At 36.2% G+C, this 27,960-nt stretch overlaps 3 protein-coding genes across 3 annotated transcripts; 1 reads left to right on the top strand and 2 right to left on the bottom strand.

Moving 5' to 3' along the window:
• The first annotated feature begins 105 nt into the window (after positions 1 to 105).
• LOC149185923 (uncharacterized) lies at positions 106 to 4,965 on the top strand. Its single transcript, XM_089409176.1, has 3 exons — positions 106 to 1,316; positions 1,491 to 3,294; positions 4,768 to 4,965. Exons 1-3 carry the CDS (start codon positions 106 to 108, stop codon positions 4,963 to 4,965), a joined length of 3,213 nt encoding a protein of 1,070 aa, XP_089265302.1.
• A 13,292-nt stretch (positions 4,966 to 18,257) lies between these two features.
• On the bottom strand, positions 18,258 to 19,334 carry LOC149185922 (uncharacterized). Its single transcript, XM_089409175.1, has one exon. It carries the CDS (start codon positions 19,332 to 19,334, stop codon positions 18,258 to 18,260), a length of 1,077 nt encoding a protein of 358 aa, XP_089265301.1.
• Positions 19,335 to 19,999: 665 nt separating this feature from the next.
• On the bottom strand, positions 20,000 to 20,827 carry LOC149185921 (uncharacterized). The gene has a single exon (XM_089409174.1). The coding sequence runs from the start codon at positions 20,825 to 20,827 to the stop codon at positions 20,000 to 20,002; it is 828 nt and encodes a 275-aa protein (XP_089265300.1).
• Positions 20,828 to 27,960: the final 7,133 nt, after the last annotated feature.

Raw genomic sequence — 27,960 nt, 5'->3', positions numbered from 1 at the left:
TTCTTTGAAAGAGGTATTGGCTCATAACCAGTTTTTCAAAATCACTGATATGATTTCCTTCAATTAGTTGGTTTCCATATTCAAAGCTTTTGTTTTCAATTTTCTATGGTTCTCACAGATATTCTTCCCACCATGAATTTTATTTCTGAATCCCCAAATTGGGCAACTATCGCAGTTTTGATTTCGGTTTCGAATCGAAAGAGGAGACTTTATAAAGCGTTTGGCACATCTCCGCAGCATAGTAAAAAATGGCAGAGAGACAAAGCAGAATCAAACAGGAAGGAGCTGAAAGATATTGATAAAGAAATACAAACCTTGTCCTCTCGTTATAAAAGTAATTCAATATCCTCAAATATTCGAAAACGAATATGGGAACTTGGGAAAAAGAAACAAAAGATACTAGCTGAGGAGGAATCCACCTGGCGCCTCAAGAGCCGTGCTTTATGGCTCAAAGAAGGTGACAAGAATACAAAGTATTTTCACAGATTTGCGAATAGAAGGAGGCAGGCTAATATGATATGGGAAATAAAGAATGCTGCTGGCAATTCGGTTAACACACAAGAAGATATAACTCGGGAAGCAGTTAATCACTTCAAAAAGGCATACAGCAGAGAGATCGGAAGTTGCATTGAAGATATCCTTTGGGGCATTGATCTATACCCCTCTATGTTTGATGAAAACCAAAATGCTGCCCTTTTCTCGGAAGTCTCTGAAGATGAAATACTGGCCACGATGAAATCATTCCAAAAGGATAAATGTCCGGGCCCGGACGGTTGGTCCATTGAATTCTTCATCCACTTTTTTGAACTGTTCAAGGATGACATTCAGCACTTGATTGAGGAATCAAGAATAAAGGGTTTCATAAATCCCCGTATCACCTCCACATACATAGCCCTGATCCCAAAAAAGCCTCTATCTACTACATTCTCAGACTTCCGACCAATTTCTTTATGCAATGTCTTATATAAGACAATCTCCAAAATCATTGCTATGCGCATAAGAAGTGTGCTATCATTGCATTTAACTCCAGAGCAGCATGGCTTCCTCAAGAACAGAAATATTATGGACGCGGTGGCCATCACACAGGAGTCACTTCATTCTATTCATACAAGAAAGTTGGCGGCTGCTGTTCTGAAGATAGATTTAAGGAAGGCGTACGACAGCGTGGATTGGGGATTTTTGCGATGTCTTCTCGCCAAGATTGGTCTAAATTACAGATGCTCAAGATGGATAATGGCGTGTGTGGAGGAGGTCAATTATGCTGTACTTATCAATGGTTTGCCTTCTCCTTTTTTTAAAGCTGCCAGGGGGCTCAGGCAAGGATGTTCCTTGTCCCCGCTCCTTTTCATATTAGTGATGGACTCTCTCAGCCTCCACATCAAGAAGGCGACCCAACAAAGTTCATGTCGTCCACTTCCCATTTGCAGAGGTATATATTCATCTCATAGTTTTTTCGTAGATGACATTCTCTTAACCGCGATGTTATGCAGGTCAACATGGATTTGTCTTCATGGCATATTGCGAAGATTTCAAAGTGCAACAGGTATAAATGTGAATGAAGGGAAGTCTTCCTTCTATGTCGAAGACACAAGCGGGGATTTGATCCGTTATCTTTCTCAGCTCTTTAACATTCAAGCCAATCCACTGCGGAATGGGCTCAAGTACCTGGGTTTTAAATTGAAAACATCAGGTTACAGGGTGGCGGATTGGTCTTGGATTATTGATAGATTTTACAAGAAAATCGCAGCCTGGGAAAATTTGTGCTTGTCTAAAGGCGGTAGGATGACCTTGACACAGGCTGTCCTTGTTCAAACGATAGTTTATTGGGCACACTTGTTCTTCATTCCTGCTGCTATTATCAAAACCCTGAACAGGATGATTGCCAATTTCATCTGGGGATGTGGCAAAGATCATAACAAATTTCATTTAACCAAGCTATCGGCAATAACCCGACCTAAAAATCTGGGAGGTTGGGGCATATTAGATTTGGCTAATTTCAGGAAAGCTCTTTTATGCAAATCAATGTGGAAGGCTGTCATGGGCGATTCAATATGGAGCTTAGCAATTCGCGCAAAATATATGTATAACAGGGACATGACATTCTGGATAAGGAAGAATCATATTGGATCCCCAACTGGATCGGCTATCTGGAGAGGTTTCAAGAAGCTGGAACCATATTTTAGAAAGAACATCATCTGGAAATTTCAAACGGGTTCGCAGATCTTGATTGGCAGAGAAGCGTTTGCGGGTGGAGCGGGGAAAATTCAAGTTTCCCCTCGGTTATTGAGAGCGCTCCATAACAGAGGCAATTTCTATTGGGCCAGCGTCATCCGGCAATGGGAAGGGGCCATACCCATTTGGAAATCCGCGGAAGAATTGCAACTCAGTGGAGACATGAAGGTGCAGTGGGATGGTGTTTTATCCGCATTGCATGGCCACGGGATTTTCCGATCGGCGGACAAAGACCTGCTTATTTGGGGAGGTATGGATGGTTCCACAAGGGTGAGGGTAAAACATGTTTATTTGCAGTTCCTATGTACTGGGGCCGATATTCCTGGCGAAATTTTCCCTCCCTCACTGTGGAAATCGGGTTGCCCCACCAAGATTATCATTTTTGCTTGGCTGGTCTTTTACAATAGGAATCCTACATGGGAGAACCTGCAAAAACGCAATTGGCACGGGCCAGCCATTTGTCCGCTGTGCAGAGAGAGCTCTGAAAATAATTTTCATTTATTCCTCAATTGTCAACAGGTGCGGCCAATCTGGCAGAGTCTTGTGGATCTATTTGGTTTCCCATTCGGCACTTATCCATCCATCTCTGAAGCAATTAAAATATGGGGCACCATGAAGAAAGAATGGAGAGCCATTCCCTTATTGGCTATTTGGGGCATTTGGAAATGGAGGAATGGCAAAATATTCAGCTCAAAGGTGGATACTAGCTCTTCTGTAACTGATTCTATAATTGCCCTGTACTATGCCCTTGATATACATGGGAAGGACAACAACATTCAGGGAAGGAATTATGAGTCTTCTATCGACAGATATGTGAGTGGTAGTAGATCCAGGTCATCATCTGTTTCGTCAACTCCATGTGCATATTTCGACGGTGCTGCCCAACAAGGTATTTGTGCATGTGGTGTTTTCATCAGTATAGAAAATGCACAAGCTATAGAAATATGCTGGAATGCTGGCCCGGGAACAAACAATAGAGCTGAAGCTGTGGCATTAGCGGGTCTCCTCACATTCAACAATTTCCTTGATATTCCAAAACTGCAAATCTTCGGAGACTCCAAGGTAATAACGGATCATGTTCTGTCAAAGCAACAAGTAAAAAACATTCACCTTGCCGGATGGTTGGACAGGATAGCAACATTATGGAGAAACAGGAAGGACTATTATATATCACATATAGACAGGCACAAAAACAAAAAGGCTGATGCCTTATCTAAATTGGGTCTATCCTTGCCCCAGGGTTCAGGGAGAATGCAGATAAAGGTGGACAGCAATATCTACCAGATCCAGGATTTCCATCTTCAAGGCATATAGTGACAACTGGGGGAAATTTTGGTTAATTTTATTACGTCTTATGCATACATTTCAGTTTCAAACAGTACTGGTATTTTCTTCCTTTATACACAACATTCTCTGCAGTTTTTTGAATCATTTTGAGCTCAATCTCATATGAGTTCCACACAGCCTTCCATCAGCTTCTGAGTGTATATCCTGGAACTTTTGTGTCAGTTTCAGTGTGGGGATACGTCATCTATCCATTGTTATCTTCAGGCTGTTGCATAGTTATAATATGTAGTCACTGTATGTATCATCATGGATTATAATACAAATATTTAGTTTTTTCGTGCTGAAAAAAAACAATCCACCGGAGAGTTTTTATGAATTGCAAAACATGTTACTAATACTTTTATTGAAAACAAAACACAGAATCAGCTCCTGTTAAAGACAGAAGTTTAATAGCAGAACATTTACGGATGGATTCGTAGAAATAGTCATCTGTCTATGGACATGAATATAAATGCACAGTGATTTTATTGATGAGATGCAGTCTTCCGTTTGCAAGACGGCAGCATAAAGCTTTCATCTTTCATCTTAATAAATAGACTTAAAAAGAATGAAAACGGACATCCAACTGTGTAAATAACAACTTGTAGTCATTAATCCAATTCAAGAAACCAAAAATTCCCTAAAAAATAATAAATAGCCCTCTGCAACAGTTTTCACCAAGAAAACCAAGATCTAGGGAATTTTCTACGTTTTACCAAGTAAATTCATGGTTTTGAACTACCAATATGTTTGGAGAAACACAACATTAATAGCATAAAATTGTTTAAGGTGGAAAATTAAGGGTAAAAAAGACAAACCTCTATATCTATATCTATTTTCAATTTTGAATTTTATTACCTCGATTCAACAATTCAAATATAGATATATAGGTAACCACTTTTGGATTAAATCATATGTATATATAGGTTTATAAATAGAGCGACAAATTCAAAGCACTGCTGTCTGACAAAAAAAAATGAATTAGAATAGCTTCTGCTTTAATTAATAAGAAAGAAGTCAAATTACGTCCGCAGCAATTCACGGAATTTCTAAATAATAAATATTTTGTTTACAAAAATATGAATTTATTTTTGGTCAATTGAAGTAGGTATGAGCATGTCAGACTAAATACCGCTGACAATTAAACGACAGAGTACAACTTGTTATATTATGTTATGAAGGAATCATATTATGTTATTGAAATGGCAGGCGTCACTTCTATCGTGGCATCGCTGGAACTCTGGCGTAAGTATGGACCCCTTAATTAGGCGTAAGATATTGGTGCACAGCCGCTGTTACGCGGAGAGGAGGGTGAGCACAAAGCTTTTGCAGAGGTGTCAGCAGGAGAGGAGAAGGGTACATGAAAATGGGGGTGCCTTGATTCAAAAGAAAGGCTTATCGGCTTAATTATTTTGTTTCAAAATTCCACTAGACATCTCGATCCATTGTCAAACACGCTCAAACTAAATATAATTAACAATATCACATAACAATATTACAAATTCCCTGATAAAACTAAATATAATTTAAGGATGTGACCTAACAAATTATGAATCTGGCCAAACCATCCATAGTTACAGAAATTCGAATTCAATTCATTCGGCCCCCTAAAGTCTAATAGGGAAAAAATGGACATTTTACAGATACTTAAACCTATTAATTTTTTTTTGTAATTTCTAAAAATTTAAATGAAAAATCATTGTATTGGAAATTTTAATGAAAATTTATTATTTTCTTTTTAACAAAAATATTTCTGTTTCTTTATTTTCAACTATAATTTTTCATGTTCACTTATTTCTAATATTAATTTCTTTTGTCTAAAATTTTATAGACTTTTTCTCTGAAATGGTTTCGAAATAATCAACCCCACCCTTGAAGATCAAAAGTATCTCTCTATTCTAACTAGCTCAAAAAAGAAAATTAATATAGCAAAGATTAGAACGAATTCTCATGAGCTCCATAGTGAGACTGGCCGCTGGGTAGTTCCTAAAACGCTATGGATGGAAAGGATCTGCCATATTTGTGAGAATAAGAGCATCGAGGATGAAAACCACTTCCTCTTAGAGTGCCTTGCATACAACCACATTAGATCTCAATTTCACAACCTTTGTTACAATACTGACCTTTCTAGCCTTTTACAATGCCAAAATTATAGTGAACTCGGGAGGCTTCTCTCCAAGCTTTTTGAGCATCGGAATAAAATCTTAAATCAAAATAAATAATTTGTCTTTTTAGGTCTGATAGATCATTATTTGGTCTCAGTGGACGTTAACAACCATCATCATCATCATCATCATCAATAAGATCAAAATGCATTAAATTTATTATGGTTTTGAAATAATGAAGATTGAAATGCATTAAATTTATTATTATTGCACACTGGAAAAACATGTAATTATGAACTACAAAAAATAAAATTAGAGTTTAATGTAAATTTGAAATATAAAAATAAAATAAAATTGAATGTAAAAATTAAATTATTTTATAATTGTTTACTAATATATAAATTATTTTTTTTATATAAAAACTCACCAATTAGCTATTTTATATTTTTTGTTAAAATATTTTTTTTAATTGTAGTTTCTCACTTTGTAATTTATTTTTAATATAAAAATTATTATTTTTTTATATAAAATTTTTTAATATAATAATAATTTAATTATTTTTTTATATAAAAAAATTATTTCCTTTCCATAAGTTATTTCTAATAAAATTGTCCAACCCGAAACTTGTAATCTTCCAAAAACCAAGCCACATTTGTTGCATAGTTCATTGCTTCCAAAATTAAGTCCGTCAAATAAGTGCACCATACCGAATTCAAATTGGCCAAATTATTAATTGTATCAATCTGTACCGAATATTTTTTTTTTTAACATGGTCGTTACTTTTGTATTATAAAATGAACTGAAGTAGGACTAAGTCCTATTACATTCCGTTTGCAAAAAATCTTTAATAGAGGAACAAAAGGGGAACGCAGTCCCTACCTCCTCATGTAAGACCTTGTTTCTAAAATACCGAAAAAATAAAAAAACATATTGCTTGACAAAATGTCCTAGCAGCAAGCAAAATTTGCAGAACATTGTAGGAAGAAGACATAAAGATCACCAAAATTGGTTCACAGACTCCTCTGGACTCTGACCCTTCTTTTTACTGTATCTGGAGGAAGCTTCACCCTGCTCGCTTTGATTCAAAGAATTGATGCAGTCAACTGCATCCTCAAGATGCTTGCATTTGTCTTTCAATTCTTCAATCTATGCTTTTTGTTTCTCGATTTCAATTTGCTTGTAGTTATTGACAGTATTCATCTCAGCACAAAGATCTTTGAGTGTTTGAATAAAACGACCAATCATGAATCTATTGGCATGACACATAGCGCAACTCTCTCTTTTTTCCACTTTTTCTAAGTGGTTGCAAAACATTTTTGCTGGCCTGTCAACTATATTGTTGTGTAGTCCTGCTAGAAGATTGCTTTGATCTCTCTTCGTTGCTTTTGAAGAATTCCTTTTTGTAAGCCAATAACACTGTTTTCTCTTGCTAATGCTGGAGACTGAGTGGATCTGCTTCTGTGGAAAGGGAAAAAGAGGAGTAATAGTCTTAGGTCTATTAGACTGACACTTGCAAGTGCTCAGGGGGCTGAAGAAGTCTGAGTGAACCGACCAGAGGTAAAACACTGAGGTTTCTTTGATAAGCAGCAAAAGACCAAGAGTGCAGCTGTGAAGGGATAACAAGGAAGAAGCCAGTACGGGGAGATCACACTGATGGGGAAAGTAGTGGAGAGGGATTCTATTCAACCGAGACTGACTCTGGTCTGAGTGATGAGGTTCAAAGATCTTAAAAGACAGAGATCTAAGAGGAGTGAGATGCAAAAAGGAGAGAGACAGAGTCTCTGAAAACAGGGACTTATACATGCTAAACACAATGGTAGTCCTGCAGTTATTGTCAGCTTGCATAACATAATGAATTCTACATAGATTATTTCCTCTGATAATTTTATCAACTTGCTTACCTCTGCTTAGCTCATGTGTATTGAAATTTCTTGAAGTTTGATTCTCTCTAGTTTCTATTTCCCGATGCTGCCTCTGATAATAAAGGTTCCTACGCTTGAGGTTCTTTTTATAGGCTTGATTGAGCATGCTGAGCTCGTGACTCTTCTCGACCTACTCGTGAATATTTCGATGCTTGCTCAAATTTCTATTCAAATCAGTTCGAACACTGCCAACGTTGATTTGACTTTTAACTACTATGTTCTGATCTTGGGGGCGATTCCTTCTCTGATGTAAATCATGATGGATCCATTTCTTAATTATGAGGATTTTCCTCACTATACGAGGAGGATTGGCTAAGATTTTTCTGCCTGTGATGTACAGGTGGATTTCCTAATGCTTATTCTTATTTTGATTCCTTGCTGCAATTGATTTGATGTGATTAACCATGCTTTGAGTCTTAGATCAATCCCCTTGAGGGAACAAATTATGGGATTTCTTGTTCATAAATATCATGATTTTCTTTCACCCTTCCAGCTCTTCGTCCCACTGCCTTATTGGCCAGTGAGTCGGCCTCCTTGTTTTGGGTTCTAAGGATGTGTTTAAAAACAACATTCCCCAGCTTCTTTATGTTGTCCAAAATTCTTTGTCGAAGTTTATTTAATGCTAGATTTTTTAAGTCTCTCCATGCTTCCATTGTTGCTATTATAATTTCTAAGTCGCCAAATATAATAGGATCTTTTAACTGATATTTTTTGAGGATATTGGTGCCCATTAGAAAACTGTAAGCCTTTGCCCTATTGTTTGACATTGTTCCTAGCCCCCATTCATAAGTAGCTATTGTCTCGCCTCTCAGATCCAGAATTAATCCGTCTGCCCCTGCTCTACCAGGGTTGTTCTTTGAAGCTCCATCAAAGAAAAGAATGTGACTTCTTTGATTTTTGATCCATTCCTCCATCTCCTTGTCGATCCTACAGAGCTTCCAATCTCTGATTTTTCTTCCAACCTTCTTTGGAATTGGTTCCTTGCTGAGACTTCAATGAGGGATTTTCTATACCAATCCTTTTCTTCTTGCTGCAGACTGTTTTGATCCATACTTGGAACTCCATTTGTACTTATCATTTCCGAAATTTGACCCCATGTCTTGGCTAAAATGGTCCCAATATTTGGCTTTTGGCCTTTAAAGATACACTTATTCCTGGCTAGCCATAAATGCCAGCACAGAGTGGAGGGAAGGCACTTCTAGATTCGATTTCTGACAGTTTTTTTCTTTGCATAAGGATACGTTTGCTCCCAATTTATATTTAGAGTTCTCAACTGCTCAATTGTGTCAATGTTCATTTCAAGAGGACTTATGATTTGCTTCCAGCATTGTCTAGCAGTAATGCATTTCAAAAATAAATGTTGAATACTTTCTTCTTATCTTTGACACATTACACATATCGAACGGCCATGAAAACCTTTTTTCCTTAAACTTTCCGCTGTAAGAATCTTTCCTTTTAGAAGAGTATGCAATTTTTTTTATTTTGGGTAGACATTCATTCTTTCATGCTGCTGTCCATAGATTCCAGTTTTCGTAATTGTGGTATTTTTGAAGAAATTTGTAGCCTGATTTTACTGTAAATTTTCCTCCATTTGGATCCCATATATAACTATCTTGGCTCTCTTTATTTATTGGGGCTACTCCTGCAAGTAAAAGCTTCAAATATTCCCACTGATTTTTCAGTCTATCTGAAAAAAACTGCACTCTCCAAGCTGTCCATCTGTTTTGTTCCCACTCAGAGATGGAGTATAATTAAGTTATGCCTTTCTCCTCCATCTAGTCTTTCAGTCCTCTTAAGTTTTGATATTGATTCAATGGGGTTTCTCCCATGATTCTGTCATCCCAAATAGAGGTAAAGTTCCCATTCCCCGGATTCTTGGAGATTTGGTCTCTAACTTGAGGGATATTTTTTTTATGAGTTCCATACTTGAGTACAAGGACGATCTGGGATAATTTCAGTGAGCATCTTTGACCGCTGACAGTTGAGGTATCTCCTTGAAAGTGCTTCGCCCCACCATTGATCCTTCCCATTTAACATTCTCCAAACTAACTTGATCCCAAGTGCATTGTTTGACAAACCTGGAATTCTAATAGAGATACCTCCTTTTTCAAATGGAAGAGTCACTTGATCCCATCGAAACAGACTGAATCTTTTGGATTCTTGTTTTCCTCCTTGCCAAAGAAAGGCTCTAATGATTAATTCCATATGTTTGTGAGTGCTTGCCGGGGCCATAATTATGGCATATTGGTATATTGGCAAGGCTGAAAGGAGAGCTTTAATTAATATTGTTCTGCCTGCTAGATTTAACCACGTCATTCTCCAACTTTGTATTTTCCCCTCTTTTATCTCTTTGTTTGTTCCAGACCTATGACTTAACCATTTCTTTTGCCAATGGTAATCCTAGATATGTAAAATGGCTCCAATTTAGTTGAATCAGAATATCTATTATTTGAGAGATCCTTTGCATTATGTTAATTGACACGTTCCAAGTGTAGATTATGCATTTTTTATTATTTAGAAGACTTCCTGAAACATCAAGGAAATTGTCTAAAACTTTTTTAAACCACCTGGCTATTATACTAGAGGCTCCCCCAATGAGAAGAGTGTCGTCAACAAAGAGCGAGTAGTTTATTTCTTTAACTCCTCTAGCGATTCTAATACTTGTAATTTTCCTTTTTACTCTTTGGTTTTCTAGCTGAATACTCAACGTTTTTGCCATTAAGATGTAGAGGAAGAGGGAAAGCAGACGCCCCTACCTCAGACCTCTTGTGCTTCAAAAGTATCTACTTGGCATCCCATTGATCAACGAAGCTATCCAAGGGGTGGAAATGCATGCCATGACAATATCTATGAACTTAGGAGAGATGCCAAACTTTTGAAGGATAGCCACAAGGAAATTATGATTTACTCTGTCGAAAGCATTGGCCATATCCAGCTTTATAACCATGCTCTTTTCCTTTCATTGAATACTACTGTGAATGGCCTCATGTACTATAATTACATTATCTGTAATCTATCTTTTTGGGACAAAGCCACCTTGGTTTTTAGAGATTAGGCAAGGAAGAATTCTTTTTAATATATTTGCCAAGATTTTTGTGATGATTTTGTAGGAAGAGTTGCATAAAGAGATTGGTCTGTATCTATCAAAGGAGATAGGATTCGGTTTTTTAGGGATGAGAGCCAGCTGAGAAGCTTTGGTATTTTCTCCCACTTTATTTTTTAAAAACATTTTTTATCATTGTTACTAAATCTTTTTTGATTGTCATCCAATGGTTCTTGTAGAAAGCAATTGTAAAACCATCCGGTCCTAGTGCTTTTTCCAGGTGCATACTCCAAATTGCCTCTCTTATTTCCTCATCTGTGACCTCTTTCTCGAGCTCTTTGTTTTGTTGTTCATTGATTTTGCTGCTAATCTGTTGAAGAAAGTCTTCACTGTCCACTTGTTGGTCCCCTACTGATAGGAGGTTTTTATAGTAGTTATGGGCTGCCTTTTTGATAGCTTCTGTTTCCCTTATTTCCTGTCCTTCCACTTGAATTTTTTCGATTTTACTACCTGCTCTTCTTATCTTTAGGTTGTTATGGAAAAAAATGGTGTTTTTGTTTCCCGCTTTTAGCCATAAACATCTTGACTTTTGCCTAATTTCCTCCTCCTCTTGCCTGTTTTTCTTATATAGATCCATGAAAATTTCTTTTCCCTGAGCATACTCTTGCTCGCTATCTTGCTGATTTTCTTTTTCCTTGCACATTTTTTCGAGTTTCTCTTGCAGCGCTATTTTTTAATTTTTTCCCTTGAGAGCGTTTTCTCTTGCCCATGCTTTTAGTTGTAATCTTAAAATTTTCAACTTGGTTTCCCATACATAATGGGGGGAGCCTATTACAATGGTTTCCCAACTTTCCCTTATTAGCTTACCAAAATCTTCCTTGCTGTCCCAGATTTTGTTGTCTTTGAAAGGGATCGGACCTTGATTCTCCAACCTATCCAAAATCAGCACAACAGGCTTATGGTCAGAGGCTGAGGCATGCACTATTTTGCTTTTGATTATGGAGAAGGCTGCTGTGATATTTTCTTGAATCAGGATTCTATCTAAGCTTTGCTTTATTTTCTGTCCACCTACTCTTTTATTACTCCAGGTGAATTTTCCATTACTTGGAGGAATATCAAGGAGTTTGTGCTCTTCTATAAGTTCTTCCAGTATTGCTCTTGAGAGATCGCTGGAATAATTTCCTCCCAGCTTCTCATCTATATGTTTAATCAAATTGAGGTCCCCTCCTATCACTAATTTTCCCCTCTGTCCTTGTGCTTCTTCTTTTACAGATTTCCAACATTGAGCTTTATCTTTATAATGGTTTAGAGAGTATATATTTATGAAGGTATACTCTTCATTCATGCTCTTGTTTTATAAATCTGTTCTTACCCAATAGTTATTGAGTTTTTTTTTAGCAAGTTCCCATTTGCATTTGTTCCACATTGTACATATACTACCTGAGGCTCCATTGGAGTCCATGGCTATTCCTTCAAAATTCTTTTGGATTTTGATCAGTTTTTGAACCTCTGGATTGTTGACTTTGGTCTCTTGGATCATAAGAATATCTGCCTATTCCTGTTATATTATGTCTCGTACTGCATTGATTTTAAAAGCGGATCCCAGACCCCTGTTATTCCAAGAGACCACAATCATTATTTACTAGATTTATGATGAGTCTCTCCCTTTTCGTTTTGTTGATTTTTATCTCCACTTCCCTTTTGTTTGCCGAGATAACAGTCCATTGGCTGTTGGGTGCCTATGGCCATTTCCTTTGCTGCTACCTCGTCCCTTATTTCTTTGTTGGATTTCCTTCCGACTTTTTTCGACTGATCCCTTGCTTGGTTGTTTTCTTTTACTTTGTTTCTTGTAAGAATTCGGTCAACTATGGGTGGGGGGGAGAATGGGCTTTGAATGGGGAATGATATGATGGTTAATGCATTAGCTTGGGAAGGAGAACGAGGGGATGGTAGGTCTTCTCCCAGAAGTTCAAATGGATTAGAGGAAGAGTTTGCTAGAGGGGTCGTATTTATTGGGGGGCAGAGGCTAATGCATTGGTTTCATGGGGCTGAAAGGCATTTGGAGCAACTTGTTTATTATGAGGTTTCTTTCTTTTTACTTGTTCCCAAGTCTCTTCTTGAGCTTTAGCATTCTCAACATTCTCTAGTTCTTTTAGTTTACTACATCTATTTGCAAAATGACCGTATTCATGGCATACCTTGCATTTGAATGGGATTGTTCGTAATCTAGCTACTGAATGTGTATCCATTGATCCACCTTGATTTTAATAGCCTCCGATAGCCCTTTTCCGAGATCTACTTCCACGCAGATTTTAGCACAGGCGTGCATATTATCTTTTGGTTCACATCTGTCTATGTACTTGCCTACTGCATTTTCGATTGCTTTCAACGACTTATTGCCCCAACAGTTAAGGGGAAGATGGGGCAACTTGACCCAAACCGGAACTGCACTTGGTATGTCCATCTCTAGATCAAAATCTGGAGACCATTTGTTTAGATATAAGCCTCTTGAGTCCATAAAATGGGGTCCATTTCTAAATATTAGGTTCCTGTCTTCCTTAGTTTTGAATAGGAAAGTAAAATATCCCCTTCCACAGAATCTTATGGCTATTTTCCCTTGAATATTTGCTCTCTAGCTTCTCTCTACCCATTTTTGGACTGCTCTTGGAGAGGGTCAGAACCCTATAAATTGTCCCACCAAACCACGTTCAAATAAAGAGATAACAACTTTTCTGGGGAGTGTTGGAGGTAATGATATCTCTGGTATGTCTGCTAACTTCATGAATTTACTAGTGGTTGGCTTGGATTTTGGAGCTCCATTTTCTACTATTAGAGAGGCAAAGACTGCTTCGTGATCATCTATCCCTTATTGAGACGAAGTATCTTCCCCTGCAGAGAGGGGCATGGTGAGGGAGAACTCAGTAGTAGGAGGCTTCCAAGAGGAAAGAAAAGAGCGGGAGGCTGCACAGAGAGAGGGGCCGTAGTAAAGAGGGGCCAAGACCGAGCTCAGGGGAGCTTAGTAGCAGGAGGCTTCCAAGTGGTGGAGCTGCACAAGGTAGCGATGGCTGCTAGGTCAGACCTACGCACGCGGGATGTATTCAAGGTAGTTATTACCATCCAAGAAATCATCCAATCAATACCGAATTTTTTTTTTTTGTAAGCTACTGCGTGACCTTTTCTATTATATACAACAACATTAAAACTATACAAACGTACGGGACCTCAACCCGCCCCGCAGGGAAATTGGGTCTGTTGGTCACTCATAAAACATTGTCTGAGAATGTTCACTTGTCCACTTTGAGAAACAACATATCAAAAAGCATAACAGTTCCCTATCTACATTTTGTCTCTTAATGACTAGTCTCAGATACATAACAAAACTGCCATACAGACTGGTTCACTACAGCTTATCACAAAATTCAAAAAAATAACTGGGTAAGACATTCAGTCTACCATGATTTCTCGCTTGATTTCCACCTCATGCTTCGCTTTGGTAAGTTCCTTCAACATGCTATGAATTTCCTCTATTTTGTTGTCCTGCTTCTGTATCATGAGCTGCAGACTGGTCATCTCTTTCTTCATGTCCGACAAACCTTGGGCTATCTCTGTTATCTCAACAGCGACCTGCTCCATTGCTCTGGCTAACAAATGTTTCATCACCCAATACATGTGTAATGCCTGTTTATATAGCGTTAGGCGCCCTCTCGTATTCCCGGGATCCGGAAGCAGGGTGTTCCACTCCTCCATTTCTGGATCGGAGGGTTCGTCCAGAACTCTGTTTTCCAGCGCGTCTATAATCCTCCTGATGTCTTCGTTGGTCTCTTTGCCGTAAGCTCTCTCCGCCTCCTGTGCAGCCTGCCCAATGGAGCAACGACCCTCTTCTGCTGGTTTGAGGCCGGAGTCTTCACCTCATAGTGGTCAGCCTGCCAAGATCTTCCACGTCCCCTACGCCTCCTTCCTTTTCCCATTTTTGCCGGTCTGCCCCTGTTATTACTTCTGCTGCTTTACCCTACTTCAAAGGTCACCCTCGCCCTGCATTCCTCCTCCCCTATCTCCATTTCCCTTTCTCAGGAATTATCAGTTTCCTCCACTGTTTGCTCCTGCTCTCTCCCGGTATTCCTCCTTTCTCCCTCCTTCACCTGCCTTTCCCTTCTTCCTCCCTCCACAATATCGTTTTGACGTCATTTAAGTCTATGATCCGAGTCTCTCTGCCAAACTCCTCTGTCCTTCGCCACCTTCCCAGGTTTCCAATTAACTGTCGTTCTACCTGCTTCGGTTCTTAAATGAATACCGCCACCTAGCCCCTGTTGCAGTAGATGATCGATGTCGATCCTTTCACCTGCCATTTCCATGATTCGATCTACTCCTCGTCTTGGTATGTGTACTCCTCTGCAAGCCACCGCCGTTAACCTGATAATGATAGCCTTGATGTGTGGCGTGTGCTGGCCAAGTCCATATCTCATTACTGCCTTGAACTGGCCGTATTTCTCCACCCCGATCGGGGAAAGTGCGTTATCATGATCACAGCTGCATTGCTTCATTATTGTCCTATTTGGTGATTTGGTTTAAGTGTTCCCATCTTGTCGTGGCCAGCTGAGGTGTCCATATGGTATGCACTTTTCCTTCCGGTTTGTTGCACCCCCAATTTGCCAGATAATCTGTTGTTCTGTTACCTTCTCTTCTTACATGATGAATGACCTTATACTCGATACGTTTCAATGATTCTTCTAGGTCCTGGATGAGGCCCGCCGTCCTCCAGCTCTTAGCCACCTGTTCCCATGACTTACCGTGATTTAGTTTTCTGATTGTCTCTATTACCAAATTTGAGTCCCCTTCTATTTCTAATTTCATGTATCCATTTCTTATTGCGATCCTGATTCCTTGATATGTCGCCATGAATTTGGATTCGTTGTTACTCATTATGCCTCCTCTGTCTCCATAGATCCATCTGGTTTGACCTTGGCTGTCTCTAAAGATCCCTCCATATCCAGCCGGTCCTAGATTTCCTTTCGATGCTCCGTCAAAGTTAAGTTTGATGAAGCCTTCCTGGGGGCGAATGAACATTGTTGGGCTTTGGTTTTTTATACCCTGAGTCTTTTGATGATGAGGGATAACCATCTCGAGTTCCAGGTTTAGCTTTCTTAGGATATGGTTCTCTTCCTCCAAAGTTTTCCACTCTTCCTGGTCACACGTTTCCGATAGTATTGTTTCTCTTATTTGGTTCTGAGTTCTTTTCCATAAATCCTCAGGTGTAGATACCTTACCTTGAAAAATCCTTCTATTTCTCTCTTTCCAAACGTTCCATATATTGAACCCCACTACCAGGTTCCATGCTCTCTTGATCACCGGGCTTTGAAATTGTCCCTTCCCCCATTGAAAGAGAGTTTGAATTATATCCATGGGATTTCGGTTTGACTTTCCAAAGAGGCCTCTAGTTTCATCCCATTGAAGCTGAGCTACCATGCAACCATTTAGGATGTGTTCCTGATCTTCTACATTTTGATTACATAAGCTACATCTTGGTGGTCCTGAGAACCCTCTTTTCTGTATTTGATCCCATGTAAGTATGCGTCTTCTGCCTACTAGCCATGCAAACATAGTGACCTTTGGCCACCACTTATTCTTCCATAATTGTTTCCAGTCTTGTGTTCGAGCTTCCTGTGCTTGCTTGGATTTTATGGTGTAAGCTTCTTTGATTGAGAAAGTGCCTTTTGTGTTTCTGCCCCATCTGAGGATATCTGGTCCATCTCTGTTTTTAATCCTTCGTGATTCCAACTCCTTTATTATCCTGGCTTTTAGTTCCTCCTCGATGTTATTGTCCCATTCTTCAGGTCCTTTCCATTCTCTCCACACCTCATTTTCTCCTCCTTCCTTCCAGTAGTCTTTGACTAGGGTTAAGCCTTTAGCCCTGGCTTCCCTGTAGATATTTTGCAGCTCCTGGATTTCCATCATTCTTCCCCTCTGTTGCCAGGCTTCCTCCCAGAATTTTGATGTCCTTCCATTTCTTATTTCCCAAAAAGCATGTCCATTTATGATATCTCTGTTCTGACATGCCAGCTCCCATATCGCAGATCCTCTTGGCATTTCTTCCTTCCTCATAATTTCTTCGGCTGCTGTGGGCATGTTATATTTTGATGTCCATATTTCCTTCCATAGATCTTTGCCTCCTTTCATCCACCTCCACCAAAGTTTTGCCGCTAGGACTTGGTTTAAGGTATAAGGATCTCTTAGCCCTAACCCCCCTTCCTCCTTTGTTTTTGTTAAGCTGTTCCATGAACTTAGGGCCCATTTCTTCTGCTGTTTTGGGCCTCCCCATAGGAATTTCCTGTAAATTTCAATCATTTTAGTGCAAACTCCTTTCGGCATTGCCATAACTGATAAGGGATAGATAGGGATTGATTGCAATGTCGATTTAAGAAGCACCACCCTAGCTGCTATATTCAGGGTCTGGAAAGACCAGTTTTCTAGTCTGCTCTTAAGTTTCTCTATAATGGGTTGCCAGTTGGCTATCCTTAGCGAGCTTATATCGAGCATGGTTCCTAGGTATTTGGTGGGCAATTCTCCCTTTCTAAACCCCAAGATTCTTGTTAGGTGGGTTTTAACTGTTTCTGGTGAATTGAAAATAAAGGCGCTCGATTTATCCTTATTTATTTCAGTTCCTGAAGCTTCCATGAATACCTCCAGGATCTCCTTTACCTTTTTGACTTCTCTCAGTGATACCTTGCAGAATATCATGATATCATCTACGAACTGTTGGTGCGTAACTGGGATGTTGTTTCCCCATAGGCGCAGCCCTTTAATTTTCCTTTCTCTTAGCTCTTTCTTAAAATACCTTCCCAGCCCTTCAGCTGCTATTATGAACAAGAAAGGAGACAGAGGGTCTCCTTGGCATAGACCTCTTGAAGCATTAAAGGTTGCAGTTGGTGTACCATTTAGAAGTATGGAGAAGTTCGGCGTGGATATCATGCTAAGTATCCAATTCACCCATCTGTTACAGAACCCATAGGCTTGAAGAATGGCTTCCAGATACTTCCAGTTTAGTCTATCGTATGCTTTTGACAGGTCCAGCTTGATCATCATGCCTGGTTCCTTTTTTTGTTTTAAGGTATGTATAACTTCTTGAGAAACTACCAAGCCATCTAAGATTTGCCTCCCTTCCACGAACCCTGTCTGTTCTGGGGATATTATGTTAGGCAAGATTGGTTTGAGTCTTTTGACCATTAAGGTGGCTATAATCTTATAAATAACGTTACAAAGGGCAATCGGCCGGAAGCCTTCTGCTGATTCTGAATGGGTTGTTTTGGGGATGAGAGTTAATAGAGTGGAGTTTAATCCAGGCCATACCTTTTGATGTATGCGCGCTTCCTCCACCACTTCTAGGATTTCTTCTCCTATGAAATGCCAGCAAGCTTGGTAAAACTCTGTTGTATATCCGTCAGGGCCTGGGGCTTTGTTTCTTTTCAAGCCCTTCACTATTTCCTCCACTTCCTCTAGGGTTGCCCTCCTCATCAAGGCTAAATTTTGGTCTCTGGTTACAAGCTTGGGAATTTCCTTACTAATCCTGTCTATGGCCTCTGTTCTATTTCTCTGGGGTTTAGTGAGTAAATCTTTGAAGTGATTTACCAAATCCTATTCCATTTCCTCGTGCTGGATTATGCGTTGGCCTTCCTTATTTTTAATTGAGAAGATCCTATTCCTTTGTCTGTGCTGAATCATAGCCTTATGAAAGAACTTTGTGTTTCTCTCTCCTTCTCTGAGCCACTGAACTCTGGACTTTTGTTTCCATAAGATTTCTTCATGTTTCCTTCGCTCTTCTAATTGGCTTATTACAATGCCTTCTTCTCTGCTTCTCTCCTCATTTCTGCCCTCCAGTATATCCTTCTGTTGCAATTCACTCAATTTCTGTTCTAAGCGCTGCTGCTCTTTGAGGATGTCCCCGAATTCCTCTTTGTTCCATTTTTTTATTCTCCCTTTAAGCTCTTTCAATTTGAGTTGAAAGGTTTGCATCTTGCTTCTTCCACTTTGTCTGCTTTTAGTCCACCATTCTTCTATTTTCGCTAGAAACTTCTGGTCTCTGAGCCAAAAGGCTTCAAACCTAAATGGCCTTCTTTTGGGGCTCTGCTTGAGGTCTATCTCCAACTTTATTGGCCAGTGGTCTGAGCCTACTACTGGTAGGATCATGGCTTCTATGAACACATCTTTCATCATGATTTGTTCTGAGATAAGGAATCTATCCAATCTTGAGGCTATTTGATTTGTCCCTCCTCTACGATTATTCCATGTATGGGTACCATTTATTGTCTGGATATCCACCAGTCTTTGTTCTGTTATCATATCTTTGAACGCTTCCATATCTGAATCTATCCTTCTCAGTCCTCCCCTCTTTTCTTCTAAGGTCTTAATCATATTAAAATCGCCCCCTATAATCCATGGCTTCTCTGGGATAAGTCTTCTCATTGCTTTTAGATTTTGCAGGAATCCTTTTCGTTCTGTTGGTGTATGTGGTCCATACACTCCTGTTAAAACTGTGCTTTTCGATGATCCTATTACCCTGAATGTTCCTGAGAGGATTCGTGGGAGGCTTATCCAATTTTCAAATTGTATTTCCTCCGGGTTCCATATGATTGCCAATCCTCCTGCGCTACCTGTTGCATCTTGTCCCATTAATTCATATCTGGTATTGCCCCTGCTCATTATTTCTTTCATTCTTTCTGTACTAATCTTTGTTTCTTGGACTATCATTATACTTGGTTTATCTCTTTTTAATCTATCTTTCAGGTATCTTTGTTTACCTCTACTGTTGAGGCCTCTGATGTTCCAACTTGTAATAATCATTTTAACAGTTTTGGTGGTAGTTGGAATACCTCTGATAGAGGTATGACCCTTCCGGAGTTCACCAGCATCTCTCCTACCTCCTGAATTGTCTCGCTCATTGTTCGTCTACCCCTCTTTCTTCCTCCTTTTCCAGAGCAGCTCATTCCTATGTTTTGATTTCCTTGTAGTTCTATCAGTTCCATTCTATTTGTTGTTGTTACCCCTACTTTTTCTTTATATTTTTGGAAGGCTTCTTTATATATTTGCTTCTGCTCCTCCGGGATGAATCTTTCATCTAGCAACCTCCATTCATGTAACAGCTTCCTCATTGGTTGTTCCCCTTTTTCCTTTGCCTCCCCATGTTCTGTACCCTTTTGTTCTAATATTTTTTTTCCAGATTCTTTTGAGTTTTCCATAGTCTCTTCCTCACTGTCTTCTTTTTCCCCCATCTCAATCTCTTCTTCCTGGAGGACTTTGAATTTGTTTTGTGTTTCCAAGGTGATATTCTCCTTTGGCTGTCGTCGTTGTGGTTTACTAAACCCTGCTTTCTTTTTCTGCTATACTTCTTTAAAACCCTCTTCCCCCTGTTCCAGTTCCTCTGTTATTATTCTCTCCTCTTCTCTCTTCTCCTTAACATCCTCTGTTCTGTTTAGTGGACATTGTCTGAAAAGATGCCCATATTTGTGACATCGCCTGCATCGAAAAGGTATGTGTTCGTAATCCACTGGTTGTTGCCAGATCTCGTCATGATATTCCAACTCAATGAAGTCTGGGAGAGGTTCAGTTATATTCATATACACGCATATTCTGGCATATGATGTGTATCTTCCTCTTTTTGTGGATTCTGCAACTTTCACAAATGACCCTATTGTATTCCCTATGCCTTCTAAAATTTCTGGGTCCCAAAACTCCATTGGAAGCCCGAAGAGTCTTATCCAGACCGGAGCTGCTAGCATTTTCTCTTTGTCTGGGTTGTAGCAATCTACCCAGTGCCACATAAATAGGCCTGCATTGTTCATGAAGTAGGGTCCCCCCTCGAAAATCCTTTCCTTGTCTTCTATGTTAGAGAATATCACTGTAAAAAAACCTTTCGCTCCTAGTTTTAGTTCCACATGCCCCTTTGGTTTCCATCTCTGTTGTATCCATTTAGATAAGTCTTTCTCTGACGGCCAAAACCCTACAAATTTACATATCAATGCATAGTCTTTCATGTAACTCCTATATTCTTCAAGTTTGTTGCTTGGTATTACGAACCTGGGTTTCTTCGAAGCTCTGGGAAGACATTTACCTCGCAGTCCCATCTGCCAGTTTGCTCCGCCAGCTGAGTTTTCTCCGTTGTTTAGCTTCATTCCATTCCGCATATGCTCCTTACTTGCCTCCCCCATTGCCATGCTCTTGTAGGAGGGGATCTCTCCCCTCCTCCCATTTGTTTCCATTAGGCCCCTCAGCGCTTACTCTTCCTTTCGTTTCCTCTTGCTACGTTTTGGGAATCCTTGATTTGAGCTTTCTTAGTTAAAACTGCACTCCCTACTCGCCTTCCTTGCTTCAGGATCGCATGCAGGACTATTTGTTCAATCAGTACCGAATTATTAACTGTACTAATTTGTACCAAATTATTCACTGTACCAAACCTAATATGTGAATTTGCCCCGCAAAAAAAAATATAAATGGCGAGTGCTGCCAAACTTGGTAACTATGCAAAAATCTATTAAATTTACTTGTAACTATGCAAAAATCTATTAAATTTTAAACATCATTGCAATTATTTTATGAACTTCCATATATAATATGAATTTTTTCTCGGTGGCAAAGAAAGGTGTTTTTAGAGAGGTGTGTATTTTTGATGTGATATATTAAAAGGTTATTAAGAATTAAAGAAAAGTATGATAATAATTTAATTAATATAAAAAGTTAATATAGATTTAATCTAATTTAAGTTTTACTTACGGGTAAGAAGATCAAAAATTTTTAAATATAAAATTTGAGAAAAGATTTATTTGTATAATTTTTCTATAATTATTGGTTAGATTTAAATATACCATTTGAATAATTATTTTAATTTATACTATAAAATAATTATTAGTTTATAATTATTATTTATATATTTTATATATGTTTATTTATGAAAATATTTTTGTTTCTAATTATATATTTATTAATTAAATTTATTAAATTTTATATGTATTTTAATTATATGTTTTGAAATATCATCATTATAAAGACGAATTAATTTAAAGTTACTTTATTATGATATGTATCTTGTAATTTTTTTCTTTATAATTGTTTGTCATTTTATTAATAAGAGAAAAATTACAATGTAACATATTAAATTGAATCTATTATTTCTTTTTTCAATTAATTAGATATTTTTTATTATTTTTAATATTCATCTAAAACCTTACTACACTATCTTTCCCATATTAGGTTGTAAAGAATCTCTTGTTTAATAATTCTTTTTTAACTAAAATAGATTGATATGTACATTTTTTTTGTCTTTTAATATTTTGTATTTTATACTTACTTTAAAAGGTACATGTATTAACATAGGAATGAATTACATTTTTCCCTAATAATGGACTCTATGATGTGCCACAAATATAAAGTATTTGAAATGAAAGACAGTGTACAACCTAATAGGAGGGAAATGTTGTAGTTGTTGTAAAATCAAGCATTAAATGAAAAATATATAAAAATAATAATGTCAATTCAATTAAGAAATAGTAAAATGTAAAAAATAATAAAAATAATACATCAATTCAATTCAAATTCTTATATTGTAATTTTGTTTTTATTAAAAAAGTTTCAAATCATTTTTGAGAAAAAATCATAATATACATATCACACTAAATAAATTTAAATTATATATATATGATTTAATTATTTTTTATTTTTTAATATAACTCTTCTTTACTATTAATTTTATGATAAAATATTGTAAAGAGTACTCTACCAAATATAGTTCAATGGTTTGGAAACCCTATTTTGGTAGGTGAACCATGGTGTTCATATTTAGTTTAAGTTCCTAAGTAAATGAAGGTTTACAAAGCCATTATTTGATATAAATGTCATGTTTATTAATTGTTATATAATCACAATGTGATGTTTTGTAATTAAGGTAAAAGGTTAATGCTTATTACATAGTCTTCATTTAATGAATATGTGACGTAGCACATGTATTAAATAACTTTAGAGTAAACAGGATAATCCATACAGAACAAATACCTTTGATAACCACTCACACAACTAGATCAAAGATCACAACAAAAATATTGTTATGAAATTAAAATACACAAAGAGGGAAACAAACCATGACTCAAACCAATGCGACCACTTGAGGAAATTTTTCTTAATACAAAAGTAAATATTTTTAATAAGCTAGTTCTCATAATAAGTCATTAGCCATGATTAGATAGAGATCATGGACCAATTGGATGTTAAGTTGTGGATCAATATACATTAGTATTGATGAGAATGTCAACCATTGGATCACTCTATGTCTAGAAAGTATCACGATTGTTGAATTACAATGCAACTAATTGTTGGTAATGCCACCATTGATGTCAAAGGAAGAATTGACATTGTTTAGGAAGAAGACAATGATCAAGCATTCAACCAACTAAAGGTCAAGATTGTTTATCAAGAGTAATCATTTGCAAAGGTATATTTTTTTGTAAAGAAGGTGGAGGAAGTGCTTTGGAGACACATGTAGAATGATTAAGTTCAATGTAATTGTATACAAGATCTTGTATAACTATTCCTGCGTTACCTTACAAATTTGTAAAATAAAGGATCTCCCATTATCAGAAAAACTATGTAGACTTGATGAAACTTGAGGTAAATGAAGCAAATAGAGGACACCAGAGCTAGGGCACTTGACCATTAAGAAGTTAATTATATCCTTTATTTTGAAATTAAGTTATGAGTTTTCTTGTTATCACAGAGGAGTGAATATGGGAGCATTTTTTCCAACAAATCCAATTAAAGCTATTTAACCTATCGATTGACTAATAGAAACAACATATCTAATTTTGAAATTGTTATTCTTGAGATTTTGAAACTCATGAAGTTCATCTCAATGAAAAAAACAATGTTGAGGAGGTAAATATGGCATATCCATTTGGAGCAATGTTATCTATGAATGGTAAGAGGATGTTTTCATATCCTTTGGAATGCTTGGATCGATGTTACAATTTGACATCACGTTGTTGCAAAGACAAGACAAAGACACATCTCACCTTTACTGAGTTTATGTAATCACTTGTGCAGATCATCCAATCTATGCCAACAAGATCAAGTTATACCCCGTTCTCCATATGATCTAATATGGATCTAATTGACATGAAAAATGCTTATCACATTTTTAGGACAATAATATTATGGATAGCTTATATCATTCCATTTCATGGTGAATAACATGTGGGGTGGATTAGGTACTTGAAGAATACAAAAATCAAAGACTTCAAAAAAGGACATGAATTACAACAATGATGAAACTTGTTGAATGTTGTTGAGGTAAGTTATCGAGAGTTAGAAGTTTTTCTTGATAAGGATTACATTTAGGAGAGGAAAAATATAAATCTTCAATACTTTGTACATTTAGCCAAAGAAATGAATCCCAAAAACATTATTGTTATTCCTGGAGGAATTGTTCTCACTTTTGATATGATGATAAGTCTATACCACTAGATACCAACATCTAAAGGTTTAGTACCAAGTTCATAAGTGTTTTTGGTTATTCCCTTCACTTGAGGTAGGTTTCTCATAAATGTATCTTTATTGTAGATCTTGAAAATGTTTATCATGAAAAAGCAATGTATACTTTGAAATAGGAACTATAAACTCAAAACGAGAACTCTAGACAAAAAACACCAAAAAAACATGAGAAACAACCTAAAACCGAGAAATGTTGATGCTGGAATACCGGAATGTCAGAAAGTTTTAAAAAAAATCAACCATGACATTATGGAAAAAAATTGTGACTAAAAAACTGTAAAAATGAGCACATGAATGAAAGAGTCATTATACCAGGACTAATTTCTTTTTTAAATGCTAAAAATATGACAACTTTAAAATCTTAGCCTAAGACAACTTACACATTACAACAAAAATTTAAAAATCAACCATCAAATTTACACACAGTGTAAGCAAACTCAACCCATTGTATTGAAAACTTAAATACCAATCATGAAATTGACACATTGTGAGGGCGGACTCAATCTTTTATAATGAAAACTTTAAAATCAACAATCAAATTAAGATATAATGAGATTAGGTGACTAGTCGTGGATCGGTACCTTGTAGGAAAAAAAAAAAATAATAACAATAAATAAATTTATAAATAAATAAAAAGGAAAAATATAAAAGAACACAAAAATTAAAACATTGAAAAAAAATCCAAACAATAAATTAAAAAAATAATAATAAGTAAAAAATAGTATATATTAAAACATAAAATAATTAAAAAAGCATGAAAAAAAAGAAAACAAAAAATTCTCTTATGTGATTTGTAAGGAAAGGCTTTGATTAACAAACTACAAAACATTTTAAAAAATAATAACAAGTAAATAATATTATATATTAAAACATAAAAAAAAAACAAATATAAAAACATGAAAGAAAAAAACAGAAATATATATATATATATATATATATATATATATATATATATATAAACAAAATTAACTTGTAAAAATAAAAAAATTTAAAATAATATTAAAAAATATTTTAAAACATGCATAATTTAATTTAATAAATACAAAAATACTCCAAAACGAAAACAATTTTAAATAATTAAAAAAAATACTAAAAACTAAACCACAAAAAAAATAAAAACTTAAAAATAAATTAGAAAGATAAAATAAAAGGAAAAAACATTACAACGAAAACAAAAAAAACATAATAAAAAAAATTTAAAACATAAAAAAAAAATAATTAAAAAAATAAAAAATAAAAATGTATGAACATTATTAAAAATAAAAATAAAAATTTAAAGCAGTAGGCTTGGCAAGCCAATTTCGAAAATCTACCAGGCCCTTTGGCCGATTCTCGGAATCGGCCTACGAAACTTAGGGTCACTCGGTTGTTGGGATGGGCAACCTTGGTAGCCAAGCGCTCAGCTCCCAAGGCGACCCAACCTAATCGCCGATGGGACTTGGGTTGGGCCATCTTCATAGTTGCACTTAGTTTCCAAGGCTGCACCTTGGACTGGGCTGCCTTGGCAGCTGCACTCAGCTGGCAATGCCATGCCTTGGGCTTGGCAGACTAATTCCGAGAAGGCTTGGTAGACTAATTCCAAGAATCGAGCTGGGGCAAGTTGATTCTTGGAATTGGAATGCGAAGCCTAGGGCTTCAAATTTTAATTTTTTTTATTAATGTTTATAATTTTTTTTTTTTAATTATGGTTTTTTTTAATGCTTTTAATTTTTTTTTAATTATGTTTTTTTTAATTGTGTGCGTTTTTTTTTTATGTTTTTTGGTTTTATTGTAATTTTTATATTTTTTTTAATCTCTATAATTTGTTTTTAATTGTTTTTATTTTTTTGTGTTTTGGATTAATTTTTTATTTTTATTTTTTAAATTATGCATGTTTTGAAATATTTTTATTTAATTTTTAAATATCTTTTACAAGTTAATTTTGTTAATTTTTTTATGTTTTTTATAGAAATTTTATATTGGTTTTTTTTAATATATTTTTAATGTTATTATTTTTGTTATTTTCAAAAAAAAAAAATCATTATTAAAAAACATTGCAAAGAAAAAGAAAAAGAAACATGTTTGGAAAACCCTTTAAAAAACTAACATCCTAGGTCGAAAAACAATAACAGAAATAAGACAAGTTAAAAAATTGTTAAATAATCAACATTTAAAAAAACTTATGCATACTGAGGATATAAGGAAATTTAAAGTGTCAAAAATATCTTAAAAAAATGTGAATGCTTATGTTGAATGTTTTTCAAATTCCGCATGAAAATATCCAACATTTTAAAAAAATACCCACAATTAATACATTAGAAAATATAAAGTGTTAAAAATAAACCCTATAAAAGAAGTGGTTGATGTTGCATCAACATTTTCAAAATCAACATGAAAATCACCAACATTTAAGAAAATTGTTCATATTTGATGCATAAAAATATTTGAAGTGTCAAAAATATGGTTAAAAAAAAGATCTATTCTAAATCAACACTTTTCAAAATCGATTGATTTTTTTGTTACCTCAAAAAATGGGTAATCGTATCAATTCTGATTTCAATGTTTACATTATTAAACCACGTCTAGCCAAGAAATGATTCGACAATGACAATTTTCAAAAGCTTGTAATTTATTATGTTACAAGAAATTAGTGTATCAATATGGGATCCATTGTAAGTTCGTATATTCCAAGCCCCCTCTACAAATACATTCCAATCTCATGATGCTAGTCTAGAGATAGAGCAAAGCAACTCACCTTGATTCAATTTTTTTTTAATCAAGAATGGTCATAGGGTCTGGATGGGAAATGGTGATTTAAATATTGAAGATTAAACTATAAAGGTTTTGTAGAACTGAAATGAAAGGCTAGCCATTGGTTGTTCATAGAAAGAAAAGTAGCACAGAGTTGTTCCAGTGACATATTCACTTCATGAACCTTATGAAATGCAATGACAAAGGATCCCCCTTTTTGTTACAGTATTGCAACTTGTAAGCAAAGATTCTTTACCTCCTTTTGAAGTCAATGGATATGTCATGAGTGGTTTATGCATTGCAAGCAAATGAGAGAAGGAAGTCATGTCATGGAGATAAGGATAGAAAGTAGATTTTGGTACAACAAACATCTAAGGGTAGGCTGCTAGATAGATGCAAATCCTCTTTTGGTTTTCCTTTAGTGCATGATTATTTTGTTATTAACATGAAAGAAAAGGCAATCCTGGAACTACCAAAGTTGCAAATTTCAAAGGTTGAAGACTATTCATTTTCTCGCTAGGCATTTGTTTATGCAAATATCATTTCCAACTATGACAAAAGACAAATATTTTGAGAAAAATGAGAAACGAATGGGTGAACCAAGAAGAGATACATTTGGAATACAAAGAGACAAATTTTCAATATCAAATCCCTATGTTGGAATAGAAAGAGACAATGGATTATATAAAAATAGATTTTGGAATGCAGAGTATTAGAGAATTTGTTTTTGTGAGTCCTAGTTCATGAATTTCCTGGTAAAGAGAGAAAGAGGAAAAGGAGTGGATGTAAATCACAATTGAGGAAGAGGAGAAGGGATAAAAAGCTATAAAGGGGTAAGACAAAGAGTACATAACATAGTCGAAGAGAATTCAAAATTCAAAATTTAAATACCAAGTAAGCATACAAAATAAAACTTTATTGTATCAAGGGATTGTGTCTCCTTTCAGGTAGTAGGCTAAAAATGAACAAGTTAGAGCTTCTAGGAAGTGGGATTTGGTGTTTCTAACAAGTTGTATATTGCAAAATAAAAGAGGGTTTGAATCGTCTTGTTTGTGGATGCCTACAAAAGCTAATA

The sequence above is a fragment of the Pinus tabuliformis genome, chromosome 3_1 (genome assembly GCF_031772625.1).
Source record: "Pinus tabuliformis cultivar Carrire ecotype Pingquan chromosome 3_1, CPIR1, whole genome shotgun sequence".
In the NCBI taxonomy this organism is placed as follows: Eukaryota; Viridiplantae; Streptophyta; class Pinopsida; order Pinales; family Pinaceae; genus Pinus; species Pinus tabuliformis.
Note: the sequence above shows the minus strand (reverse complement) of the source record. Positions and strands in the feature narration are given on the sequence as shown.